This window comes from Herpailurus yagouaroundi, unplaced genomic scaffold (assembly GCF_014898765.1).
Source record: "Herpailurus yagouaroundi ecotype Mexico unplaced genomic scaffold, PumYag 308, whole genome shotgun sequence".
Classification (NCBI taxonomy): domain Eukaryota; kingdom Metazoa; phylum Chordata; class Mammalia; order Carnivora; family Felidae; genus Herpailurus; species Herpailurus yagouaroundi.
The window spans coordinates 5,869,403-5,896,674 of NW_024412525.1; the positions used below are offsets into that span (position 1 = coordinate 5,869,403).

General features: G+C 43.8%; 1 protein-coding gene and 1 long non-coding RNA gene across 4 annotated transcripts; both read right to left on the reverse strand.

Moving 5' to 3' along the window:
• Positions 1–26,170, reverse strand: LEMD1 (LEM domain containing 1). 3 transcript variants are annotated; one of them, XM_040462272.1, is made up of 7 exons: positions 26,111–26,170; positions 24,599–24,714; positions 23,859–23,978; positions 20,817–20,887; positions 19,919–19,972; positions 1,716–1,792; positions 1–569 (listed from the first exon to the last, which is right to left on the reverse strand). In XM_040462272.1, exons 2-7 carry the CDS (start codon positions 24,678–24,680, stop codon positions 371–373), a joined length of 603 nt encoding a protein of 200 aa, XP_040318206.1. In that variant the 5' UTR covers positions 24,681–24,714; positions 26,111–26,170; the 3' UTR covers positions 1–370. The 3 variants fall into 3 exon arrangements, with proteins under 3 accessions (XP_040318206.1, XP_040318208.1, XP_040318207.1); XM_040462274.1 differs by lacking the exon at positions 23,859–23,978; XM_040462273.1 differs by lacking the exon at positions 19,919–19,972.
• On the reverse strand, positions 22,545–23,456 carry LOC121021682 (uncharacterized). Its single transcript, XR_005786651.1, has 2 exons — positions 23,345–23,456; positions 22,545–22,873 (listed from the first exon to the last, which is right to left on the reverse strand). It is a non-coding gene; the product is annotated as an uncharacterized LOC121021682 (long non-coding RNA).
• Positions 26,171–27,272: the final 1,102 nt, after the last annotated feature.

The following is a 27,272-nucleotide window of genomic DNA, read 5'->3' on the forward strand; positions in this document are numbered from 1 at the left end:
TTTCCTCTTTAGAAGTATGCCAACTGCGGAAGCATTTAATGATGGCCATCATCAGGGAAGTCCCTGTCATTACGCTTTTGCACACAAGTGCCTGGTTCTCTCCCTCCTCCCTTCCCGCCTTGGATTCTGGTCTCCGTTCATTATGACTTTTCGCACTTCCCTCAACCTCCCCGAAACATTCTCTTGAAACATAAGTGGTGAACTAGAGAGTACATAAGACCCCTTCAGCTTCGAAATGATGAGCCTGGGTACAGATCTGTGAGGGCACCATAGCGCAAGGCTAGCAGGCCATGGGGCCCGGCATCCCCCTTTGGAGACGTCTTTCCTTTCCGATACTCAGGTGCTCACTCATTGTTCTGTCCTAAAGCACTTAACCAAAGAACGGCTTCCTTTCCACTGTTATGTAGACAAATAACACGATGATGAAGATGCCAAACACAGCAAGCCTCAAGGCCACTGGAAACATTTCTACGTTCCAGAACTCAATAATGTTGTCCACTGTGCAGTAGTGTGTCTCTCGGGGGCTTCTCCATTCTTTGAATCTGGTGCCTGATGCTCTTCTAGTAAGCCTGCGAAAACATTAGTGGGCTTAGGGTTGTGGCTGGCTAGGACTGGAGCACCCCCTTAAAGTATCTGGCCCTTGGGCCCCAAGGGAGAACCATGGTGGGGCTTTCGGGAGCAGCCCTCTACTCATTTAAAACCTCTGCAGATTTCAACAAGGGATCACAGGGATGTGAGCTCGCTAAAATCCAAAAGGGCGTGTATTAGTTATTATTATCACCCACTTGCATAACATCTTTCAGGGCTGGCCCAAGGCCTGACTCAGGGACTTACAGATCCTTTGGTCCCCACTGGGAGCGGGTACAGGTGGATAGGGGGCACCTCAGGACACAGGCCTCTCCTTTCGCTCTCCTCTGGCATAAATAAGAACTGCCTCTCAGGGTCGAAATGGGATGTGCTTTTGAAATCTGCTAATGTCATGTTTAAAAGGACAAGGTGGTGGGGCGCCTGGGTGGCGCAGTCGGTTAAGCGTCCGACTTCAGCCAGGTCACGATCTCGCGGTCCGGGAGTTCGAGCCCCGCGTCAGGCTCTGGGCTGATGGCTCAGAGCCTGGAGCCTGTTTCCGATTCTGTGTCTCCCTCTCTCTCTGCCCCTCCCCCGTTCATGCTCTGTCTCTCTCTGTCCCAAAAATAAATAAACGTTGAAAAAAAATTAAAAAATAAAATAAAAGGACAAGGTGGTGCCCTCTGAAATCTTTCAGCGAGAGTCTTTATGTAGCCACTTGTCGAATCCTGGAAATCTGCCTCACTTTATTAGAAGTTAGGGAACTTTCCAGAAGACTTTACTCTCTGACCAACAAATAAAATGGCCCATTTGGGGCTTTTACTTCAACGGCCTACCTTTTTTTTTCGCCCCGTTTTTTCAAGACGCAAAGAGGAATAAATGTCCCCAAAGACTACAGATCGAGAAACTTGGATTCTGGTCTCAGTTCAGTTTGACTTTTGTCACCTTCCTCAACCTCCCTGGCCTCTTTCCTTATCTCCAAACATATGTGGTAAACTGGACAGTATACAAGGTCCCTTCAGCCTTGAAAGGTCCTTCAAGGTCTTTCTCCACAGATTCTTTTCAGCCTCAAGCCCTTCACAAAAATCCGAACAACAAAACTTTTTCCGGGAGTTATATATAAGACAACAATATGCTAAGAAAAGCATTACCTTATTCCCTCAGAATGCTTATAAGCCAGGCAGCAGCCATCTAGAGCTTTTGGTCTCGTGGTGAAAGCCTCAAGTCTCTAATGAACAGAAAACAAGAATTTATTGTTGTTCTCTAATCAACAAGAATTTACTGTGTCCAACGTCTTCTACAAAGGACTTTCTTTTTTGATTCTAGAAAAAGTCGTATCATCTGAGAACTGATAGAAGTTTTGGTACCTCGGGTATCCATTACCTCAGAACACAAACTTTTAAGTTTGCCTTTCCTCAGTAGTTAGCAAAAACATCCAAGTTCCACGGCGTAATATTTTGCTCGAGTGACTCACACTTTAACAATAGACACACCAGTAACTAGGGTCACATGATGCAAGCAGCATTCTGGTCTTAAATATCAACTCTCTATTTTGTTCTTATCTGGACTTTTTTTTTTTTTATTGCTTGGAGCTTTTTTTACGAGCATGCACCAGTTTTATAAAAAGACTAAAGTTATTTTAAAACACAGGTCGGTGGGGCAGCACCTGGCTGGCTCAGCCGGGAGAGCATGTGACTCGATCTCGGGGTCATGGGTTCCCACGTTAAGTGTAGAGATAATTAAAAAAATAATAGTAATAAAATAAACAAATAAAAAGCAAGCTGACTGTGAACAAAAAGTGATCTCGGAAAATGATAATGTTCGGTGAGAGGGATAGAAGTCGGGGTAATCATGTTTTCTTTTATTTTCCCCAAAGTTTCTTTCATGTGGTTATTTTTCCAAACAAAGTGAAAAGCTATAGCTCTTTATGCCTTTGTTTCCTCCCTGTGAAATCGACTTGTAAAGATTAAGTGACTTAATATATGCAGAATGATTCAAAGCTCCCCTGGCACGGCATAAGCATCCAATAAATGTTAGCAACGATGATTATGATCATGGTAATTAGTATTAATTGTGTGTTGCTGGTTTTCCTCATATGTCTGGTTTTCCTTGACTGTCCATTCCCCAATTACGATTCAGGCCTCAGCATCCTCGAATTTCTGCAGTGTCCAGGCCGGGCGTCTTCGGCAGGTCCGACGATCTCAGCCCAAGGTGAGGTGGGCAGGGCGTGGCCTGTCGTACCATCACTTATGGCTGGTCACTCCCTTCCCAGTCCAGGCCACAGATGATGAAACAGCCGCAGCCTGCACCCCATGCCTCCGCTCCCTGCCTCACCTTCTAGAAGATGATGTTCTTAACAGCAGTTTAATGATACCCAAGCGGGGCCTTTGTGGATGGTGGGAAGCTGTGGGTAGCGCGAGATGTCACATCCAAGGAAGCGCTATGCCCAGCGTAGACGCTGCAGGTGTGCAAACCCCTACAACTGCCTGGAAGAGGGGGGCTGTTGAGGAAAAGGGGCTTTGAAAATTCTCACCAAGTCGCCACGGGGGCTAGTGGCGGTTTGCTCACCAAGAGACTCTTCAAACTATTGCCAAGGGCGAAAGGAAAATCGTTTATAAGCACATTCTTTTTTTCAACCTTTTTAATTACAGAAAGTTTTGAGCGTATACAAGAGGAGACGATGGGATAATGAGCCTCTATGTGCCCGTCACATGCGACTTCTTTTTAATTCTCTTAAATGTAAAAATAGATCGGTTAAAGAAAACATTTGGGGCAGAAGTCTTTTGCAAAATCAAATTATAGGATTTCACAGCTCTTAGGCAATCAAATGCTCGTCCCCTCCTCTTCCCTCCTGCCATAACGACATTTAAGTCTTGATTGCCTTTTCTTTTATAATTTCTTTACTATCACTCACATGTGGAGTTCTCCAACAGCATGTAACACATGGGCATTTTGATTTTCAAAAACGGAATAATTATGGCCTCTCAACTTGACTGTGCAGCCGTCGATAATAATAATTATAAAGTCAGGGGAAAAGGTTATTGATCCCAATAAACAGAGTATAAAATTGTATGTATACAATGGCCACTGGGTAAACACACACCGAAACAAACATTAGCGGAAAATGGAAGTGATGACATCAGTTTTTGTGTCTGTAGCATGATTCATTTTTCATTAAAAAAAAAAAAAAAACCTTTAATGTCGTTAAAATATGGTTTTCACTATAAACAGCATTTACATTGGAACTGAAAAATACTGGTGTTCATTAAAGCAATGGCTGAGTGGGGGCGCGTGGCCCCCATGGGGGATGTAATGTTCCTTTCTCCCTTCGCCCAGAGCAAGAAACTGCAAAGCTGGCTGCTTTCGGCGCGCTCACAGAAGAGGGCCACGAGGCAATGCGTGCCCTCTTCGCTACAGTCCTGGCATTCGATTCAGAAAGTGACACCCATCCGCATATTATCGATCACAGCTGTCATTAGGATGTAAGCAACTCTGAGATGTGCCAATACAATCGACGATGAGCGTCTTATTATAATCCCAGCGAACACTTCCATAGTATTTCTGCGTGCCGGGCACCGCGCTAAGCATTTTACCTCAACAAACTCATTTCAGTCTCAATACCACCCTGTGAAGAAGGTGTTTTCATTATGCCCATTTCGCAGGTGACAAAACTGAGGCCTGGAGGGTTTAAATCCTCGGTCACACAGCTGGTGAGAGAGTGGAGCCGGGAGTCAACCCAGGTAAGCGTAGCCTCAGAGTCCCTGCTCAGAATCACCCTACTGTCCTCCAGAGTGGTAGATAATGCTGGTTTACTAGAAAAGAATCAGAAATACCATGTTCTGCTCGTCTGTTATCTTGGCCATTCGACATGCCCCAGTCCATGTAATCTTCCTAACAACTCTGTAGTGACCATGTTACAGATGAGAACACGGGTTTATGGAGCGAAATTATTTGCCCAGGTTACACAATTAGTGAAAGGCACAACTATACTTAAACCCAGATAGTCTGGCTCTGATGCCCTGTGTTTTTCTTTTGTCATATTTCTATTGGGGAAACTCATCCTTAAAAATAGAGCAAAAATATATGTCTAAAATGATGTTTTCATTAATAAGTGATCAAATCACTCATTAATTTCCCATGGAAGTAACACTTGTAGCCATCTGATCGCTTCTTAAATATTGTAGATAAATTGGTTTTTTAGGAAGATTTTTCTTGGTAGGCTAATTTTGTGCTCATTCTGGACTACTTATTACATCCATTGAATCTGCAAGTGGATTGTGAATGAGATATTATGTCACACTGTATTATAGTGACTACAAAACGCGGGGCTAATATCCAGAACCGGAAGAACAATGATCAACAATCTCTTTAAGTCATTACTCATCACAACATGTATTTGGTTTTTGAAAAATGATCTACCTTGACGGAAGCCATTCATTTTTGTGCATAAGGAAACACAAGCTTGTTTGCATCTCCGCGAGATGTATATTTTCCAGGGTAGACCCGAACCTGGCCAGAAATGCGCTAGCCTGACACCTACAGTGACAGGCAGGCAGAGGAGGGCGCCGGGCTGAGTGCTGGGTGCCTTTCCACTCCTTTCTCTTACTGTTCCAGGACTTCTTCCTGCCGGCCCCGGGGGAGTCAGGAGGCAGTGCCGCTCCTGGAGGTGGGGAGGTGACATCTTCTCCTAACTGCAATGTATTACACTTTCCAACGGCTCTCTTTCATGGATGCGGTTTTTCTAAAACGGCCTATCTGTAGAACCAGACATTTGTATCAACAACTTGGCAAACTGTCAGTTGTGACCCTACTCACGGGCGGAAAAAATCCTTTTGATTTAGAGCTCTTGAAAATTGAGTTAACCTCAAATCCCTTTGTTGACTAAACATGATTCCGTTAATAAAAGATCCTACAATAATTTTAGACTCTTACTTCATTGTCTATACGTCAACCTTGATTTAATAGAGCTCTCATTTTCAACATTGTGTTCCTTTAACCTAAGTCACGATTTTGAGTTAATTAAAAGCCTTCTAAAATAATCTGTAGCACATTAATGAAAGAAGGGTTAAAAACCTTGTGATCATCTCCATTCCTGATTTTTAAAAAAAGGAATCTTCTAGCAAATCAGAAATAGAACGGGAACTTCTTTAACTTGATAAAAAGTGTCTTCCACCCTACGACCCAGCAAGTGCACTACTAGGTATTTATCCACGGGATACAGGTGTGCTGTTTTGAAGGGACACATGCACCCCCATGTTTATAGCAGCACTATTGACAATAGCCAAAGTATGGAAAGAGCCCAAATGTTCGTCGGTGGGTGAATGGATAAAGAAGATGTTGTATACACACACACACACACACACACACACACACACACACACAATGGAGTATTACTCAGCAATCAAAAAGAATGAAATCTTGCCATTTGCAACAGTGTGGATGGAACTAGAGGGTATTATGCTAAGCGAAATTAGTCAGTCAAAGACAAATATCATATGACTTCACTCATATGAGGAACTTAAGATACAAAACAGATGACCATAAGGGAAGGGAAGGAAAAATAATATAAAAACAGGGAGGCGGCAAAACATAAGAGATTCTTAAATATAGAGAACAAACTGAGGGTTGCTGGAGGTATTGTGTGGGGGGGTGGGCTAAATGGGGAAGGGTCATTAAGGAGGATACTTGTTGGGATGAGCACTGGTATTTTTTTTTTAACGTTTTATTTTATTTTTGGGACAGAGAGAGACAGAGCATGAACGGGGGAGGGGCAGAGAGAGGGAGACACAGAATCGGAAACAGGCTCCAGGCTCTGAGCCATCAGCCCAGAGCCCGCACTGGTATTAAATGTAGGGGATGAATCACCGTATTCTACTGAAATCATTATTGCACTATATACTAACTAACTTGGATGCAAATTAAAAAATAAATAAATAAGTTATTTTTCAAAAGTGACTTCCAACACCTACACTCAAAGGTAAAATACTAAAAACATTTCCTTTAAAATCAGAATCAAAGGAAGAATTCTTATTATCACTCTTACATAACACTGTAATAAAGGGGTCTTAGGTGGCATAGTAAAACACAAAAATTAAAGGTATACAAACTGGGCTAAAAAAAAATCTACAGAAAAATTATAATTGCAATGAGTCATTATTAAAAGATCAATATGCAAAAGTCAATTATATTTCTATATGCTAGCAACAGGCCATTTAAAACATAATTTTTTAAAAGATACTATTCCCAATAGCAACAAAAATTAAACGTTTATGCAATATAGCTACCTACGAAAGCTAACAAAAGATAAGCATGACCTACAGTGAGAAAATTATAAAATCTTACCAAAGAACATTAAAGAAAGTTTGCATAATGTAAAGAATGTGAACAGGAAGACTCAACAGAGTAAAGTGTAGTTCTTTCCAAATTAATTTATAAAGTCAGTAAAAATTTCAGTCAAAATTCCAATCTGAATTTTTCATGGAACTTGGTAAGCTTATTCTGAAATTTACATGGAAGGACAAAAGGACAAGGAAAATAAAGACACTTTCAAAACAACAAGAAGAGGGACGCCTGGCTGGCTCAGTTGGTCGTGTCTGACTCTTGATTTCAGCTCATGTCATGGTCTCACGGTTTGTGGGTTCGAGCCCCACGTCGGGCTCCGTGCTGACAGTGCGGAGCCTGCTTGGGATTCTCTGTCTCCCTCCCTTTCTGCCCCTCCCCCATCCTCTCTGTCAAAAGCTCTCTGTCTCTCAAAAAGCAAACTTAAAAAAAAGAAATGAAAGAAATAAAACAACAAGGAGGTTGGGGGCTTGCGAAGGTAATTGAAACATTCTGCTATCAGCACAGGCTAGACAAATTGATCAGAATAGAGACCATGTTGTTCTCATGGCTTTTGTTTTCTGGGGCTTATGATGCTTTAACGTCATCAGGTGATCAGAGCCTTGCTAATGCATGCGAGCAAGCCTTTCCTGGGCAAGCCAACCAACCCAAAACCCATAATCCCAACCACTTCCTTTTTCCTTCACATACTAAGCCAATACTTCCTTTGCCCCGGTTCAGTCCAGGGCCAGATACTGGCCAACTAGGAACCACCTTTGTAGCCTGGAGCCCACCGAAATCATTCAAATTAGCCAGTCCTAAAATGCTTACCTTGCCTGATCAATTTCTTCCTGCAAAACCCACAATAAAGTTGGGTGCCCATACTTTCCCTGCTTGACTTTCATAATTCCCCATGCGACTCTGCATGGCATGAATTGGGAATAATAGGTAAAAACTCCCCTTTCAGGGTGCCTGGGTGGCTCAGTCAGTTAAGCACCCGACTCAGTGTCAGCTCAGGTCATGATCCCAGGGTCATGGGATCTATCCCCACATTGGGCTCAGCACTGACAGTGTGGGGCTTGCTTGAGATTCTCTCTTTGCCTCTCTCTCGCTCTCCTTCTCTCAAAATAAATAAATAAACATTAAAAAAAAACCCTGAGATGATACAAATATTGGAATTATCTGACCAGGATTTTAAAGCAGCCTTCATAAAATGCTTCAAGGAACAATATGAAAAGGTTTGTAGCAAACAGCAACAACAAAAAATTAACGACTTACAAAGAAGTAGAATATGTAGAGAAGAGCCAACATATAGAATAGAATATAAGAGTAGAATATATAGGGAAGAGTAAATTTAGAAGTGAAAAAAATGCAACAGCTAAAATTAGAAAAAACTCACTAGATAGGCTTGGCTTGACAGAAAAATTGAGAAGACAGAGGAAAGAATCAATCTACTTGAAGATAAAACTGCATATATCACCCAAAACAAAACACAGAGAGAAAACAGAGCAAGCAAACAAACCAAACCAAAACAAAACAAAAAACAAATACAATCTTGGGGGGTTACAATAGAAGATCCAAGATTTGTGTCATCAGAGTCCTTAAAGGAGAGGAGCATGAGGTCAGGCTGAAAAAGGTATTTGAAGAAATAATGGCTGAAAATATCCCAAATTTGGCAACAGACACAAATGTACAGATTCAAGAAGCTGAGTGAATTCCACACAGGACAAACACAAAAAAAAATCCATGCCAAATACACATCATAGTCAAACTTCTGAAGATCTTTGTGCACCAAGAGATATCATCAAGAAAGTGAAAAGGCAACCCACAGAATGAGAAAAAATATTTGCAAATCTCATATCTGATAAAAGCTTGGCATTCAGAACATATAAGAACGCTTACAACTCAACAATAAAAAGGCAAGCAACCCGGTCAAAAAAATGGACAATGGGCCGGACTAGACATTTCTCCAAAGAAGATATAAAAATGGCCAATAAGCACATGAAAAGATGCTCCACATCGTTAGTCATTAGGAAAATGCAAATCAAAACCACACTGAGGTACCATTTCACGTCCTCCAGGATGGCTTCTAAAAACAACGTGGCGTAGAACGACAAGTGTTGGCAAGGATACGGTGTTACTGAAACCCTCAGACATTAGCGGGAATGCAACATGCCCCAGCTATTGTGGAAAATGGCTTAGCCATTACTCAAAATGTTAAACACAGAGCTACCTTATGACCCGGCAATTCCACTCCTAGGTGTATATCTAAAGGAATCGAAAACAGGTATTCAAAGACTTGTCCTTGAATTTTTATAGTATCACTTCTCCCAATATGCATGGGGTGGAAACAATCCAAATGTCCATCAACAGAAGAATGAATAAATAAGCAGTGGTGTATTCATATAATGGAACATTAGTCACTCGAGTGTCAATACAAATACATGCTATAATGTGGATGGACCTTGAAAACCTTAAGCTAAATGAAAGAGGCCAGCCACAAAATATCACATCCTGAGTGTGCCATTTATAGGAAACATCTAGCAGAAGTAAATCCATTGAAACAGAAAGCAGATTAGTAGTTGCCAGGAAGGAGTTGGGGAGTTACTGCTTCATGAGGACTGAGTTTTATTTTGAGGTGATGAAATGTTTTGAAACTAGATAGTGGTGGTTTCATAGCATTATGAATGCTCTAAAGGCCAGTGGATTGTGCACTTTAAAATAGTAAATTTTATGTGAATTTAATCCTAATAGAAAAATTTATGATTCTTGTCACTGTAGTATGAATATCCTTATCCTTCAGTCTAAGGAAATACATAATGAAGTTTTGGGGAGGGAGTAAAAGATCATGATGTTTACAATTTAGTCCAAGAAAAAGATAGATAAAATTATTTTAAAAAATGGTAAAATGTTAAAAATTGGTAAATCTGGGTGAAGGCCATATAAAATTATTTGTTAGGAAGAGACACCTGAGTGGCTTAGTGGGTTGAGTGTCTGACTCAGGTCATGATCTCAGGGTTGTGAAATGGAGCCCCGAGTTGGGCTCTGTGCTGAGCATGGACCCTGCTTGGGATTCTCTCTCTCTCTCTCTCTCTCTCTCTCTCTCTCTCTCCCTTTGCCACCTCCCCTGTGAGCGTGCTCTCTCTCTAAAATAAAAATAAATTAATTCATTTTTAAGAAGAATTACTTGTTAAAACTTTCTTGGGATCCTTGGGTGGCTCAGTCAGTTGAGCATCCAACTGTTGATCTTAGCTCAAGTTATGATCTCACAGTTTGTGGGATCAAGCCCCCATTGGGCTCTGCGTTGACAGCATGGAACCTGCTTGGGATTCTCTCTGCTTCTCTCTCTGCCCCTCCCCTGCTTAAGTGTGCATGTGTGCTCTCTCTCTCAAAATAAATAAATAAACCTTAAAAAAAAAAGAAAGAAACTTTCTGTACTTCCTGTAAGTTTGAAACTATCTTTTTTGTTACTTTTTTTAATTTTTTTTTTTTTTTTTTCAACGTTTATTTATTTTTGGGACAGTGAGAGACAGAGCATGAACGGGGGAGGGGCAGAGAGAGAGGGAGACAGAATCGGAAACAGGGTCCAGGCTCCGAGCCATCAGCCCAGAGCCTGACGCGGGGCTCGAACTCACGGACCGCGAGATCGTGACCTGGCTGAAGTCGGACGCTTAACCGACTGCGCCACCCAGGCGCCCCTGTTACTTTTTTTAAAAGACACCAAGGAGAGAGTGAAAAGAGAAGCCCACTGGTGGAGGATGTTTATAATGGGGGAAGCTATGCATGTGTAGGGTCAGGGAGTAGATGAGAAATCTCTGCACTTACCTCTCAATTTTGCTGTGAACCCCAAACTGCTGTAAAAACAAAAGATAAGCCCAGATTACTAGAAGATGTGTGCTATAATTATGACTGACAAAGGATTAGTATCCAAAATATATAAAGAGATCCTGTAAATTAACAAGAAAAAGATAACCTAATAGAAAAATGGGCAAAAGACACGAACAGGCATTTCACAGATCAGAAGACACAAATGAGCAACAAATGTGTAGGAAGATGGTCAACCTTATTAACAACAAGCAAATTGTAGTTTTAGTGAAATACAATCTTACACCCACTACTTTGACAAACATTACATCTGGCAATACTAAATTTTAAAGAAGACTGAAAACGACGGATCTCTTAATATATTGTTGGTAGGAATGTAAGCTGGTGCAGTCCCCTCGTAGAGTGATTTCACGTGATCTCCAAAGTTAAAGAGGTCTGTGTGCTGGACTATTGTAGCAATTCCATTCCTAGGTGTATTCATGCAACTAGAAAAAAATTCTTGCGCGTGTACACAATGGATCCTGTATCACAATGTTTGCAGCAGCTCGTATTAGAAAAGCTTGGAAACAATCCACATGTCCAATAAATAAGGAGTGGGTCGATATATATTTATAATAACTACACAACAGTGAAAATGAATGAACTAGTGCTACAAATATTGCAAGAAGCCCAGGACGTAATGCTGAATGACAAAGGGAAGTTATTCAGAAACACTTACGTGACGATATCATGTAAATAAAATGTAAAATCAGGAGACACTAAGGTTTGTGGATACTATAAAGAAAAGGAAAAGAAAGAAAAGTAGAAAATTCAGGGTAGTGGTTACCTTGGGGGGAAGGGAGGAAGGAGGGCTATATTGGAGTCTTGGAGTCTTCAACAGAATTGATTTATTTTTTCAATCTCTGGAGTGGAAATCTAACTGCTCATTACATAATTCTTTTTACCCTTTTAGATGCATAAGACATATTAGGATAAAATGTCAAAAATATTTTCAGGTTTGAGGGTTTTTTTCTGTCCACTTGGGCAAATCCGTCTGCATACGTGTCAACCCATTTGAACTGTGCTGATTTCTGCACCACAGCTTTTACGCGTGAATTAAAGTGTCACCAAAAAATGCCTCATAGGGACTCTCATTACAAAGCAATCATCGGAAAGTAAGCCTCCGTTTCCACGGGTGAACAGATGTCCAGGAGTCCTTCTGCGACACTGCGAGAAGAGACACTGGGGGGAGCTGTTTCACTACTCAGGTGCCTGGTTGGTTTTCCTCCCCTTTGGCAGCCTGATACAACAGAAAGGGCAACAGAATAGAAATTAGGAGGCTGGAATTCTATTTCCAGTTTTTCTGCTACCTCTCCGTGTGGTCTCTGTGGTCTTGGGCAAGTCATATCCACTCTCTGCCTTGTTTCCTCATCTGTAAGATGAGCCATGTAGCCTCCTTCAAGAAGCCTTTCAAGATAGGAAATCCCATGATCAATAATTATAATAAATCATGCCTGGGCTCATGAACAGTGATAAATAGTGCCTGGTGCTTACAAAACCTTAACAAGTTCCAGGAGATTAAAATAATCTGGGGTTCTTGTCCGGGAGGTACAATAGGAAACTCCTCTCCCTAAAATAGCTATACCCCAAAAGCAAATTATAAATTAGCTAAAGTCAGTAAGGCTATATTCTGAAATGTAAAAGAAAAGCTGAACTTTCTAAGTAAATTCATATTTTGTTATAGAAAGGGAACACTACTGCTCGTAATTCAGTTTGATGAAAATAAATTTACCTTTGTTATCATACTAGAAGCACTGTAACCAGAGTTTGGTTTCACTATCTCTTCCTGGGGCTCTTATCCTCAAAAACTGGGTTCTCGTACACAGAAAGAATCAGCATATAATCAATAAGATAAAGACACATTGATCATTAAGCATATTTAAGCATATCTACTAGGAGGTTAGCATTTTTATAGGGAGAATGTTAAATTACATTCCTTGTAAAGACAGCATTTAGTTCCCATTAGCATATGTTACAGGTAAGAACAAAGGGCTTATTAAGTAGTTATAGAATGTGCAATTTACTCTTCACTTTGACCCAACTAGAATATACAACTACTAGTGGGAATAGGGATGTTTTTCAATTAACTAAGAAATTATTATAGCGATGTTTAATGTCAGCTCTCCTAAAAACTTTACCTGCAACTCAACTGCACGCTTAATATATATTCCCTTTAATACATATTCCCTTGGCACACTGGGCCTTCTGATTGCAGCATTTGGGGTAGGCAATACACAGGCTAATTATAGGCTTACAAAGTATCTTATCAGCAATAACAGCAATGGAGACACAGAGAGTAAAAATCCTATTGAAGTCTTGGCACAAAGATATGGAAACAGACCTCAGAACTGGAAGCAAAAAGAGACCTGAAGATTTCCTTACCTCTCTTCCCCTCTGCACTGTGTTCTGCACTGGTGGTAAGGCAGAGGGGACATAGACACAGACTGTCAGCATGTCCAGAGGCCAAAGAAATGGAGGTCAGGGGGTTGTGCATGTAGAGGGGAGGTACTGAGGTGCTCGGTGGTTGAAGAATGGGAGGGGCAGGAGAGGGGACAGCATGGCGGCATTAGTGTGACCTGTGCCCTGTGTCCAAGGAAGAGAGACATGGCTGGCAAGTCTAGTGGTCAAGGAAGTGGTGATGGGGGTTATGCAGAACTGGTGGTGGCTGTTATGACGGGAGATTTGGTCACACTGAGAAAAATTTAAAAATTGAGCAAAAATGTAGATATAGGGGCGCCTGGGAGGCACAGCCAGTTAAGTGCCCGACTCTTGATCTCAGCTCAGGTCATGATCTCAGGGTCATGAGTTCAAGCTCCACATGGGGCTCTGTGCTGGGCAGGAAGCCTACTTAAAAAAAATTTAGGGGCGCCTGGGTGGCTCAGTTGGTTGAGCATCCAGCTCTTGATTTCAGCTCAGGTCACTATCCCAGGGTCATGGGATCAAGTCCTGAGTTGAGCTCCATGCTGAGCATGGAGCCTGCTTGAGATTCTCTCTCTCTCTCTCTCTCTCTCTCTCTCTGCCCCTCTCCTGCACTGGTGTGTTCTCCCTCTCTCTCTCTAAAATACATTTTTTTAATGTAGATATATTGAGGATAATGAAAGCCAGGCGTCTCACTGTCATAGAAAGGGGAAAGGTTATAAGGAACACTAAAATGTTGGATTGGAACTGGAGATCAACATGAACTCATGGCTTTTTAATTTATTATATATATATACACACACACACATATACACGTATATGTGTATATATATACATACATATGTGTATATATATGTATATACACATATATATGTATATGTGTGTATATATGCATATATATACATAGATGTATACACACAGAGAGAGAGATGAAAATAGTTTTCGATGTGTATGTGTATGTGTACATATATATACATTTATTTTTTAGCTCTATTCACTGAGAGGGCTTGGAAGCAATGACTCCCCAGTAGCAATGAGCTCCCTAAAGTCTTAGATTTTGGTTTCCAAATACCATCCTGCAGTAAAAGGAACCAAGGCTCCTTGGGCAGAAAGAGCACAAAAAGGGTCTGAAACATCTTGTGCCAGAGATTAAGAGAACCCTCAAGGAATAATGAGGACATGTTAAAAGGGCACGGCATCCGTTTTGAAGGGGCTCCCACTGGCCAAATCTGCAACAATTTGAGCATTAAAATGATATCAACGAATACAACCTACTGAATAAAAAGGAATCAATGAGTCCATACTAATATATATGAATGAATGGATAAATGACAAGGGGAGATCTTCCTTACAGTAGAATGTCAACTAGTTAAGTATAGAAGGAAGGATAGAAATAGAAAATCTTTGGGGCGCCTGGGGGGCTCAGTCAGTTAAGCACCGACTCTTGATTTCGGCTCAGGTCGTGATGTCACGGTTCATGAGATCATGGCCCACGTTGAGCTCTGGGCTGACAGTGGGGAACCTGCTTGGGATTTCTTTCTCTTCTCTCTCTCTCTGCCTCTCCCCCTGGTCATTCCCTCTCTCTCTCTCTCTCTCTCTCTCTCTCTCTCTCTCTCTGATTCTCTTTCTCTTCCAGAATAAAATATACATTAAAACAAAGGAACGGAAAATCTTTTTCTTTTTCTTTTTAATTTTTTAAAGTAATTTCTCTGCCCAATATGGGGCTTGAACTCATGACCCCAAGATCAAGAGTCCCATGACCTACCAAGTGAGCCAGCCAGGCACCCCTAGAAATAAAAAATTTTAATGGGCCATCGTCATAATGGAAGTTGAATCAGGCAGTCATCACGGCTGCTAGGGCTACGGATGAGGTTTGCTGAGGAACACTATGTTGGCGTCATTTCAGAATATTTCCCCACAAAATACGGTTCCGTTACAAAGGAAAAAATGATGGTCTTTTGGAGAAATCTGACAAACACCAACTTTTCCAGGTGATTAAGGTTACCCTCATCACTGGGGAACAGGGTGACATGTTCCCAGGAGTGATGCTCCGAGAACAGCACGGCATCATGTCTGAGGAATGTCTGCCCAGAAAGCGAGGCCTCTATGAATAGTCAAAAGGAAAAATCAAACAGAAAAATCACCCTACAGAATGAAAGGCCTGTACTTTTTAAAAATAGTCAAGGGCATGAATGACAGGGAAAGATTGAGGCACGGCTCATCCAGACCGAAGGAGGCTGCAGAGAAGCCATGTGCATTTTTGGATTGCTCATGGATCGGAAAGCAAACGGGCATTTTTGGGACAACTGGTGAAATTTGAATGGGGTCTGAAGATTAGACAGTAGCACGGAATCAATGTGAATGTCCTTATATGGAGCATCACGTGGTGGTTACGTAGGAAAGTGTCCTTTGGGGGTGGGCGGAGACATGGCGGGGAGCTAGTGGAGGGACTTCCTGTCTCCAGTTTGCTCTCAACCGGTTCAAGGACACGATGGCAGGGCGCGCGCGTGCGCACACACGGAGCAAGTGTGGTAAAGCTAACACCCTGGACAATCTGGGTGAAAGCAATATGGGAGTTCTTTATACCTTGTATTAATCTCGCCACTGTCCCTACGTTTGAAGTTATTTCAAAATAAATTATTTTTCAATGTTTCAAAAGGCAGGGGAAGGATTAGCATAAGGTGAAGAAGCGGCCTAGGAGGGCACATATGACTTTTTTTTTTTTAAGGTTGGACTGCCTCATTCAACACACTGCATTTACAGGCAGTAGTCTTTAATTCTATCTGTATATTTAATTATGTGAACATATCCGCAGGCACTCCGATATATCATTCTGCAGCACTTAGGAGTTCAATACTGAGAATTCGCTTGCCATTATATTATTTCTCATTAGGTATTTTGCTTTGTTTTGTGGATAATTAAATATCATGCTTTGTACATAGTATTGATAAGAGAGGCGCCTGCGTGGCTCAGTCGGTTGAGTGTCCGATTTCGGCTCAGGTCATGACCTCACAGTTCGTGAGTTCGAGCCCCGCAGCGGCTCTGTGCTGACAGCCCGGAGCCTGGAGCCTGCTTGGGAGTCTCTGTCTCCCTCTCTCTCTGCCCCTCCCCTCCTTGCACCCTCTCTCTCAAAATAAATAAATAAACATTCAAAAATAGTATTGATGAGAGTGGTTCTCATTGTACTTACATAGCTCCTCTCGCGTGCCATCAGGACTCTGTTTTATATATTGTAACTTAATCCTCGCAACGCTCTGCGAGGTTGAGTCCATTATTAATTATCCTGATGTGTAGGTGAGGAAACTGACAGGTCAAGTGTCTTGTCCAAGTCGGTGGCAGAGCTGGGATTTGAACCCAGGCCGTCTGGCTCTGGCGTCCGTATTTTGGATACACACACTTTTTGTCTCCCGAGCTCATTTTTAAGTTTCTTGGGGACGGGGACTGTGGCTCCTGTTACACCTCTTCTCTTCCTCAGAAAGGTCCAGCACAACGCCCAGTAGAGATAAATAGTTGTTAACTCACAGGCTGAGACTCAGGGGTGGAAGTTCTCTTGCAACCATTCCCTGGGTGGTCATCAATTCACTGTGAGCTAAGCGTTGTCTCTCAGGAGAATACATTAAGGTATGTCTAAGATACAAAGGAGGTGGTACAGAATAGGAGGTCAGAGAGAGGGAGATCACCAACATCCGTGCACAACAAAGGCTCCCTTGGCTTCAGCCAACAAAGACTGAGTAACTCCCTCTCCCTCCCCGGGTATGCCTGCCATTGAATTCAATGCAGAGGATTCAAAGACATAGGTTTTCACCCTCAGTGTTTTACACGGTATGCCTGCCATTGAATTCAATGCAGAGGATTCAAAGACATAGGTTTTCACCCTCAGTGTTTTACACGCGAAGCAAAAGCTCTTAGGAGGAGGGTGGGAGTTGGGGCTGACTGAAAAGGCCGCTTGCGAGGCGCAGACCGAGGGAACACATTTTTAGAAGCTCCTAGTGGAATGTGTAGGCTAGGTGACAAGAGAGAAGAGAATCTTCCAGGCTGGGAGGACTGAGTGAACTGGGGTTCCGGCAGGAAAGAGCATGTTGTGTCTGGGAGGGAACAAGGAGATGCCCAAAGGGGCCAGGAGCTCTGGAAGCCTACCTCCCCGGGGTCAGCTGCCCTCTGGGTATCCAGTCCTCGAGTTAGTCTGCGCATGCCAACACGTTCACCCAAGGAACTGTGCCTGAGCCAGGGCGTCCATATGCCCCGGTTCGCCAGGACAGTCCTGTTTGACTCCTGGTATTCCCAAGTCCCTTCTGGAAGCGTCCCCTTTCATTCTCAAGAGCATCTTGTTGGGGGTGTAAATGACATGGTCACCTTACTCAAAGGCCACTTCGTGCAACGTGACATTGTAGATTATTCTGCCTCCCTAACACCGCAAATCCCATTTTCCCCTCTTTGGTAGAAGGGACTTAGAGCCTGTGTCACACACACGGGCTCTATTGCCTACTCTACCACTGGAAGCACTAGAAGGTGTGCCTGGAGTCCATCGGACAAAAAAAAGTCCCCAGTTAAAAAAATATATATTGCCCTGGGGCGCCTGGGTGGCTCAGTCAGGTGAGCGTCCCACTTGGGCTCAGGTCATGATCTCACAGTCCCTGAGTTTGAGCCCCGTGTAGGGCTCTGTGCTGACAGCTTGGAGCCTGGAGCCTGCTTCAGATTCTGTGTCTCTCCCTCTCTCTCTCTCTGCCCCTCCCCCACTAATGCGCGCGCATGTGCGCGCTCTCTCTCTCTCTCTCTCAAAAACAAACATTAAAAAATTTTTTTTTTAATTAGGAAAAAATTATTGGCCTGGGGTGCCTGAGTGGCTCAGTAGGTTGAGCGTCCGACTTGGGCTCAGGTCATGACCTCACAGTCCCTGAGTTCGAGCCCCCCATCGGGCTCTGTGCTGACAGCTCGGAGCCTGGAGCCTGCTTCGGATTCTGGGTCTCCGGCTCTCTCTGTTCCTCCCCGGCTCGCACGCTCTGTCTCAAAACTATTTATTAAAAAAAAATTGTTTTGAAACATTGGCCTGACTTTCTGAGTGGTCTTAACCACCAGAGCAGTGGGCTGCATACATGATTTGATACAAGACACACATACAGTATCACAAAGCTTCCAGAAGTTGACATAATCCAAATCTCAAAGTGGTTTCTATGCCACTGGAAGCCTAGGCTGGGAGAGGAAATTAGGTGTTCTTTTGTGTTTCAAAGAAATGTGGCAATACTACCTTTCCAGGTACTTAGAAGACTGTTAGGCACAGACCCCTGCTCTTCAGTAATTAAAGTCTACGGTGTTAGACAAGTATCTCAATAAACACACTTTTACCACCTTTCATGCGGAAATTTAAATGCTTATTTACATTTACTTTAGAATTTAAAGTTGAACAGATGTCTTGAGGCCCTTCTGAGACTCCAAGTGGCTTATATAAATCCTCCAGGGTCAAAAACGTTTCATGCCATCACAGACTTTCTGCTTAATTCTATTGCCAATTCAAAATATTGATGTGGTTTTATTTCAAGTTTCTGTAGAGCAAGGACTGAAGGGCATTGGTCCCATCTGATGCATTTTAAATACTCTGGTTGTCCCCCCCCCCCCCCCTGCCCGGATGATTACAGAGGGTGTGTGTGTGTGTGTGTGTGTGTGTGTGTGTGTGTGTGGAAATGAGGTTTTCTGAATGGAAAAGATTCCTTTGATGAACCATTTGGAAGATTTTAAAAATTCTTTTAGAAAACCTGATACGATATCAGAATTACTTCATCAAATTTGAGTTATGTTCAAATGGGAAGCTAAAGCTTATGACATACTACCAGAATATTTCTTTGGGGTTTTCCTTTTCATTTGTTGAAATGCAGCAAGTAGTTTAAATATGAGACCAGGGGCGCCTGGGTAGCTCAGTCAGGTGAGTGTCTGACTTCGGCTCAGGTCACGATCTCATGGTTTGTGAGTTCGAGCCCTGCGTCGGACTCTGTGCTGACAGCTCAGAGCGAGGAGTCTGCTGTGGATTCTGTCTCTCTCTCTCTCTCTCTCTCTGCCCCTCCCCCACTCGTGCTCTGCCCCCCTCTCAAAAATTAAAATACTAAAAACATTTAAAAAAATTTTTTAGAAGAATTACTAGACCATATTTGCAAACTAACCTATTTGTCACTAGAGCTGCCCTGGCAGACTTGATGAGGTGAGCTTCGGGCTCCTAGTTTGTGCAAGAGTCTGTGACAGCTATCGAAGGGGATAAATGGCAATTTTAAGGGGAGGCCCAGGCATGGCCTTGGAGATCGTCCTTAAACCATCACAGGATTTTAACCAGAACAAAAATGGCGGGGGTGGCGGGGGGCTAATAAGGCATCAGATGAAGTTACGGGACCTTTATCGTGTGTGGTAAGTTTGCGTCTTGTTTCCAGGCATGATTCAGTCTCTGCTTGTAGATCTGAACTAGAGTCAGGAAAGGCCAGAGGCCCAGGACACTCAGGAGGATATTACAATTGTTGAAATAAAATTAAAAAAAAAAAAAAAAAGTAATACCGTATAAGTTAGGATGTAGCAGAAAGAAAGGATGGATTTTCTTTCTTTTTTTTTTTTTTCATCCCTCCAGTAGGCTCCACGCCCAACGTGGGGCTTGAACTCAAGATGCTGAGATCAAGAGTCACGCGCATGCGCTCTACCTACTGAGCCAGCCAGGCACCCCTGGGGGCTGGATCTTTAAAACTCATAACTGAAATCCATAGGATTGGCAAGTGTTTACATGTGAGGGGCCATGGGGAGTGGGGGTTCCAAGATGACTCTTGAGGCTTTGAGCCTGGATGGGAAGGTGGTAAAACCATGAAGGTGAACCGAGGCCACAAATGCAGGTTTGGAGTCAACAGAAATGAGTTTGGTCCCCACGTCCCACGTGAGGAGCTGGGAAGTAGAGAGAGCCACGGGGGAGAAGCGTAAATACACTAATGTAATCTACGAAATGTTCCTGATTATCAAATTTGTTGCGTGAATGCAGGACAGAGGGGAGGGATGAAAGGACAAGGAAGAGGAGGGGGCTTCCCAGGAAGTGGCTGGTTAGGCAGGCCTACGCCTCAGGGGAATGGGAGGCCAAGGGAAATGATGCGGAGCAGGAGGGGAGGGGGGCCTGCAGACCGATCTCATTTAGAGGCCAAAAGACGAGTCAGAATGGACGCAGAGGTACAGAACCAAGAACTGGGCGAGCATGGTGTTGTTACAATTGAAGGAGGCAGGCGTCTCCAGATACAGAGGGACCGTGGTCAGAGGACTGAGAACGAAGTCCCTGGAGTTGACATCTTGGAGTTCATTATATGAACTAATTATGTGCCTCGTTCTAGCGCTTTCCCTGCACAGCCCTTCGCTTGACACCCACCCTGTGAGGTAGGCAGTGCTATTAATTTCACGGAGGGGCTGGAGGACCGTGCTACTGGGGGTGGGTGCGTGGGCGGGAGAGGGTCTTGAGCCAGAACATGGAAATAGTTTCACAAAACAGAAACCTGCATTCAAAGGAGACTCTTTAAGCGAGGATTCTACCTCGGTCACAGAATGTAGCGACTTGCTATTTCCTTTCTTAATACATGCGAAGAGTGCTAGTTCCTATATTTAATATATGGGTAAAAGTATTCATGCATTAGAATTGTACATACTTTTTTGGGTCCCTTGTGTTTTTCTGATGAGAGAATGATATTTCCTTTCAACATGATAGTGGTCTTAAGCTCTGGATCACGGGAAACAAAAGGAAAACAGGGCCATGAGGACATAGGAGCGAGCAAAGGAAATAAACACCAATCGTCGGGGTGAATTCTCTCAACTGTAGGGCAGAAGAATTTGGGGAGGGGAAGAAAATTCACTTTGCCCTTCTGAGGGAAAAGAGCGTCTCTGCGGTGGCCTTTGTGCGATGCGCTGAGGCTTCCCCCCCCCCCCCCCCCCCCGGGACAGGGGGGGGGCTCCTGACAGGAAGGCTGTCATACGTGTATGTCTCCGAGGAAAACACATTGCTGCGTGCAAGCTGGCTGCTCGTCTGGGCGGCTCTTTTCAGTCTAGTCAGTGCCCCTTCAAACCAGCTGCAAGCCTCATACATCCCTGAATATCAAGACAGGGCAGGAGGAATTTCTCCTTCTGTGTCCAAAGAAGCCCCCCGCCCCCTTCTCCAGGAGGGAAGGCCAAATCTTTGCTAAAAGGCTTCAAAATCAGGGAAACTACCAGGGGAAGGAAAGGTGGTTGGTTGTTCATCAACCCTTGGCTTCAGCCCGCGGAGGAGCATTTTGATAAACCTGGAGCGATCGTGTGCCACTGCACGTTCAGCAGAGCCGTTGGAGGGGATTTTAAATGAGCTCTCCGACTCAAAAATATTTGGGAAGCTTGAAAAGAGGTGCAGTCGTTAAAGCTATGCCCACTGGGGGCCAAAACAATGACGGGCAATGAGGAAAATCAAACCCACCCAGGTTGTTTGGATAACCTAGTGCTTAGCCTCAGGTCGTCACTGCCCCCTGCCGCACACTCCCCTCAGCAACCCTGCCCGGGGATTAGGTGTTTCTGTGAAATGCCCAAGATGGAATCTCCCGGGGAACTTAGCAGTTCTGCATCATCCCCTTCATTTGAATGGCACCAGGGTCTACGAGGCTCCTCCAGTGAGGGAATTCAAATGTCTGATTCAGACCTGACCCAGAGAAGCAGTCATTTCGTACTTGACCCAATCACCATCCACTGACACAACAGAATTGCATTACAAGGGTAAGACTGAGCCAGAGCTCCCACCTCTGACCGGATCGCCTGCAGTCCGCTAACAGCAGGTGGACACAGTCTACGAAGCAATGGCAAAGCTTACAAACCGAGGGGCCCGTTTTCTCCTGCCTGGGCGTAAATGCCCCTCCGTGGAGGGCTGCGTGCTGGGAACCAGGTGAGCTTGGCCTGAGGCCACAACCGCTTGGCTGTGCAGCTTTGACCTGCAGCGCTGGCCGGCTGTGAGCTGTGAGTACACAAGCCTTCCTTTCTGGAATCTCGTACCCTGGCACTGCATTTCATCAAAGGGCTGATGGAGTCCCTTCGGCTCCTGTCGAGGGCAGGAAACACAAGCAGTCCCAGGTCCGGGATAGGACTCGGAACACACTGCACATCCAGAAAGGGTCTGGGGTAGCCACTTGCCCTGCAGCTCCCTGGTGCTAACTGCCCCACTCTGGGGTCGGTGGGGTCCATCTCCAAGCCCTGCTGCTCTTTCAGATGAGGACAGCCATGCCGGACTTAGGGAAAACCTTCAGAACCTGCACCTCTTCCAGTACCAGGCATCAAGGGGATTTTTCCAAAGGCCCAGGCACTTATCTTATTTGTTAAACTATTCCATTTGAACTGTTTGAAATTGCCTTTTTTTTTTTTTCTTTTTTTTGTAGATCAAACGTGGTCAAAAACACAATGTGCTCATCCTCGCGGTAGAAGTTGTGGCGAGCGTATAAGGCACGTGGTAGAAGGAGCACAACGATGAGAACCAGACCTGGATTCAAACCTCGGTTCTGTCACCCTCTTTCAACAAACATTTCCTGAATTCGTGCTATGTGCTTAGTACTATTAGTACTAAGCACTTAGTACTTCCAGGATCTGGATGTGCAGTGGCGACAGAGACAACGGACCTTGCTCTTCACGGCCCACTCTGGGGCTGCCTCCTAGCTATTTGATGTTGGGCCGGTCACTTGGCCTCTCTGGACTTCAGCTAGAAGCGTGGGGGTTGAATGAGATATTGCGCATTAGAACAGAGATGCGTTGGTGGCCTTCAGTACGTGCTAGTTCTATTATTTGACTGTGGCTCATAGAGGACTCCTAATAACTCTTTATCGAATGAAACCGCCTTGGAGTTGATCGTAGGAGTCTTCAAGCCCACCCCCTACAATTTCAAGCCAGACGCCCCTACAGAAGAATGCTGCACATGGGGCAGGGGCCACTGGAATGGGAGCCCCGGGATCCCAGAGACCACAGCTCTCCACCTCCCCTGGGGCCCGGAAGAGACCAGCTGTGGTCAGTGCCTACGAAGTCGGGAAGGCAGTAGGCATAGGAATTCAGGAAGGTACAGTTGGCTTCATCTTTCTGAATGCATTTGAAATCATTTAATCCGACCAAATCATTGCCAAATGTATTGATTGAGGCAAAGCAGAGGTTGAGACCTCAAAGGAGACGGGAAAACTACCTGCAGGAACTTCTGGTTTTAGAAATCAAACCCACACGGGGCGCCCGGGTGGCTCAGTCGGTCAAGCGTCCGACTTCGGCTCAGGTCACGATCTCGCGGTCCGTGAGTTCGAGCCCCGCGTCGGGCTCTGGGCTGATGGCTCAGAGCCTGGAGCCTGCTTCCGATTCTGTGTCTCCCTCTCTCTCTGCCCCTCCCCCATTCATGCTCTGTCTCTCTGTCTCAAAAATAAATAAACGTTAAAAAAAAATTAAAAAAAAAAAAAAAGAAATCAAACCCAGATTTGGTTCTGGTTAATAAGAGGACAGTGCCTCCCCTCCGGCTTTCCACCTGTGGGGTCACTGGTATGGACAATGGAGTATTGGGTTCCTTTGGCAGCCCAGGGGCCTAGTCTCCAGGCTCCGTGTGAAAACAGGCCATATGGATATTTTGCAGGCCACCCTGCCGCATAGATCATACCAGACAAGGTTCGAATGAGTACACAGTTGCTCTCTAACAGCGCAGCTTCCGATGGTACCTTTAGCGTCATCATCCTGAGCTCTGTCCAGCTCTCTGGGTCCATTCATCACAGGTGATACACTGGGAGGTGAGACCAAGAGTTGCACCAACTTTTTTTCATACGCTTTTCTGGTGGAAGCTGAAGAAGAATGCAGAGAACACAGTCAGTTGTTCTGTTTGTGTATACGATCTCACTGCGTTCAAGGTCTTTCACAGAGAAGGCGTTTATTCTTGTCCCTTACGTTGTTGGTGAATCATGGCTTTTACAATCGGGTCGACCCCACAGCTACTCTCCTTTCGTTCCACACTTAAGGTGGGGGCCTCTGTGGATTAGCCACGGAGGCAGGCATTGGACACATCCGAAAGTAAGACTGACAAAACCGTACATCCTATCTATGGGGAATATGAACAATAAATACACAAATAGCTAACATGGCGCACATACTAGAAATGAAACAAACAAACAAACAAACAAAACCCCACCCAACAGGGTGATATCATCAAGAGTAACTTGTTTTTCCTTGTTGGAAAAAAACAATTCTTTTTCTCTGGCTCCCTATTTAGTGATCCATATGTAGCATCAGGACGTATTTATCACCTCTTCCCTGTTTATGGTTTTTTGTGTACAAAAATTTGTTTTGTATTTCCATTTTGAGGGCTTTTATTGCATATGTTCCTTCCATTGTAAATGATTTTAAATCTCTGGAGGTAGTGTGTAAGTGATAAACGACTAGTCTCTAATATTTGCTGCGTACGTACGTAATATCGGGCCAGGTGAATATCCAAGCTTATTAAGTTTGTTCTGTAATTCATAGTCACTCAGACACTTCACATCCACCATGGTGATAGATGTTTGGTCTCTCAGACAGTGGAATCTTTGAAAGAGGAAAACATTAAATTCATGAAGACAACTTCCAAATAAGCACGAAAACTTTACCAAAAGTCCGCAAAAGTGCTTCAACCCAATGTCTCCAGGCTTGGAGGCACAGAGGCAAGAAAGCAAAAATCACCATTTTCCGCCATAAATCTCTCTTGGGTTCAATTGCCTCAATGCTAAGCTTTGGGTAGGTGTCACTTTCCCCAATGCCTTTGGGGTTCAATTATTTCTAACTTTGCTACTCAACTCATGTGAGAGAAGTCTTCTGCGCAAAATGAGCAGACGAACAAATGTTTCCATTCCTACTTAGGAACTCTGAGTAAGACTCACGCTCTGAGAAGATAAGAAGTTAATTAAATACGAAAGAGCTGAGAGAGATTTTTTTAGTGAGTTAAATAAAAGTTATTTATCCCTGCCCTCCTTTTGATGAGAGTACAGAGAGTCCAGAGCATTCAGTTCCTGCTAACAGTAGTAGTTTTCACACTTGTAATTTAACTCTGAACGTAACGAGATGGTAGTTTTTAATTAACCGTCAACAGACTTGGTAATTGCTGAATTGGCATTTGGAGAAAGTCAGCTATTCATTCTCTGGCACATAAATTGATTTATATAGGTTTACCCAAGTCTTGATTGGCTTTCCAGACCTACGCTAGCCTCAAGTTCAATCACGTTTATTCACTTGATCCCTTCATCCCCACCCCCCCGAAGGACCCCTCCACCTACTTAACAAAACCCTGAAAAAGATACGTCTGTCAAACCTTTTAACAGAGATTTATAATTTAGGAGCTTGTTTATTGTACCTCACTTCTATCATGTTTCCATGCTTTTTAATATTGCAGTGAAAATGACTCAAGACAATTACTCAGCACAAGAGGATCTGGACCAATTTTAAGTAATGACTTTGCCTTTATTGGTGATCAATCAATGTCCAATTAGGAAGAACATTGTATACAAGCTAGAAGAAGCTGTGAATTGTCATGTACATCAGGGTTGTCTGAGAATGCCTAGCTTTCCAGTTTTCCACTTTAAAACTATGCTTTTGACCAGAGTCACATTCTGGCACCACAGTAGGTGCTTCGTAAAAGGGAGTTTTCTTTCCTATGTGTTGGGGAAGCTGAATTAAAAATTTTGGCTACCAGTAAACAACCTAATATAGAAAGGAAAAGGACAATGCGCCCCAGACTTTTTTTTTTTTTTTACTAGAAGCTAGCTTAGGCAGATCCTGTGACACTTGTTCCCAAGAACAGCTGTCTGTTGTTTCACCAACTTCCCCAAAATAACCTCCAAAAGAACCCTCATCAATTTCAAGTGACACTAGACAATTGCCTAGAGGGAACACACATATGGAAGAAAAATATTCAAATGGAATCCAACTGGATGATTAATTCACTTACCCCTTTACATGGTTGTCTAAAGTCTATGCAGTTGGGTTGGTTACTAAAGCCGGGTGAGTTTCACCCAAGGGTTTCTACTAGCAACCAACCCCTTTTTGCCTGTTAGATATCATGGTGATCATAATACAATGTGACATCAATCAACCCCATAGCAACAGACTGATATGGAAGTCAGATGATTAATTTAACCTAAGTTCAGAGAGAAGGAGGCACTGGTTGATTTTATGGGCAGCCTGCCATGATGAAATGTCAAGAGATGCAGAGAAGTTATCATTATGTACAGGAAGTGAAGGGAAAGAGATACTACGGCACCAAACAGTGCCAGGAAACTGGGAAGATAAAGGAAATATCAGACAAACTCAGGTGCCAGGGTCATCATCAAAAGATCGACAGTAGTAGATGGGTGATTTGGCCATGTACTCTAGGGAGACTGAGAAAGTGGGAGAAGCTATATTAACTTGTCAAAGAATCCCTCATTTAAGAACGAGGAGATCCGGGGCGCCTGGGTGGCGCAGTCGGTTAAGCGTCCCACTTCAGCCAGGTCACGATCTCGCGGTCCGTGAGTTCGAGCCCCGCGTCGGGCTCTGGGCTGATGGCTCGGAGCCTGGAGCCTGTTTCCGATTCTGTGTCTCCCTCTCTCTCTGCCCCTCGCCCGTTCATGCTCTGTCTCTCTCTGTCCCCAAAATAAATAAACGTTGGAAAAACAAAAAAAATTAAAAAAAAAAAAAAAGAATGAGGAGATCCTTCAGACCATTAGCTTGAGTCTTTTTAAAAAGACCGCTGAGACTTTAAAAACAATTATGTAAGATGAAATGTAAGTACGGGAAAACACACTGTCTTAATTAAATGCCAGGGATGGGAGGGAGTCACCTGAAAGGGTTACACAGACAGCGAACCAGCCTGTCCGGAGTCAAATCCCGGCTTTGCCTCTTACCAGCGGGGTGACATCAGGTGAGATAAGTTACTAACCTCATTATATCTCCTTTGCCGCCTCTGTAATGGGGATGACAACAGACCCACCTTACAAGGTTGTTACTGGACGTCAAGGAGTGTACAATACACAAGAAATGCTTAGCACATAGTAAGCCCTGTCTAAATGTTTCCCATTGTTCTAATTATTCGTGAGCCATGTCCTCAAAGTTTCCACACCGAGTCCCTTGCT

Coding starts and splice junctions, on each gene's coding strand:
- LEMD1 (XM_040462272.1), bottom strand. CDS start 24,680: ATGGTGGATGTGAAGTGTCTGAGTGACTATGAATTACAGAACAAACTT. Junction 20,888..23,858: donor TCAGGATGATGACGCTAAAG/GTACCATCGGAA, acceptor CCCGTGATCCAG/AGCTTAAGACCACTATCATG. Junction 1,793..19,918: donor CTCCCCATGGCCCCTCACAT/GTAAACACTTGC, acceptor TCTGTTCATTAG/AGACTTGAGGCTTTCACCAC.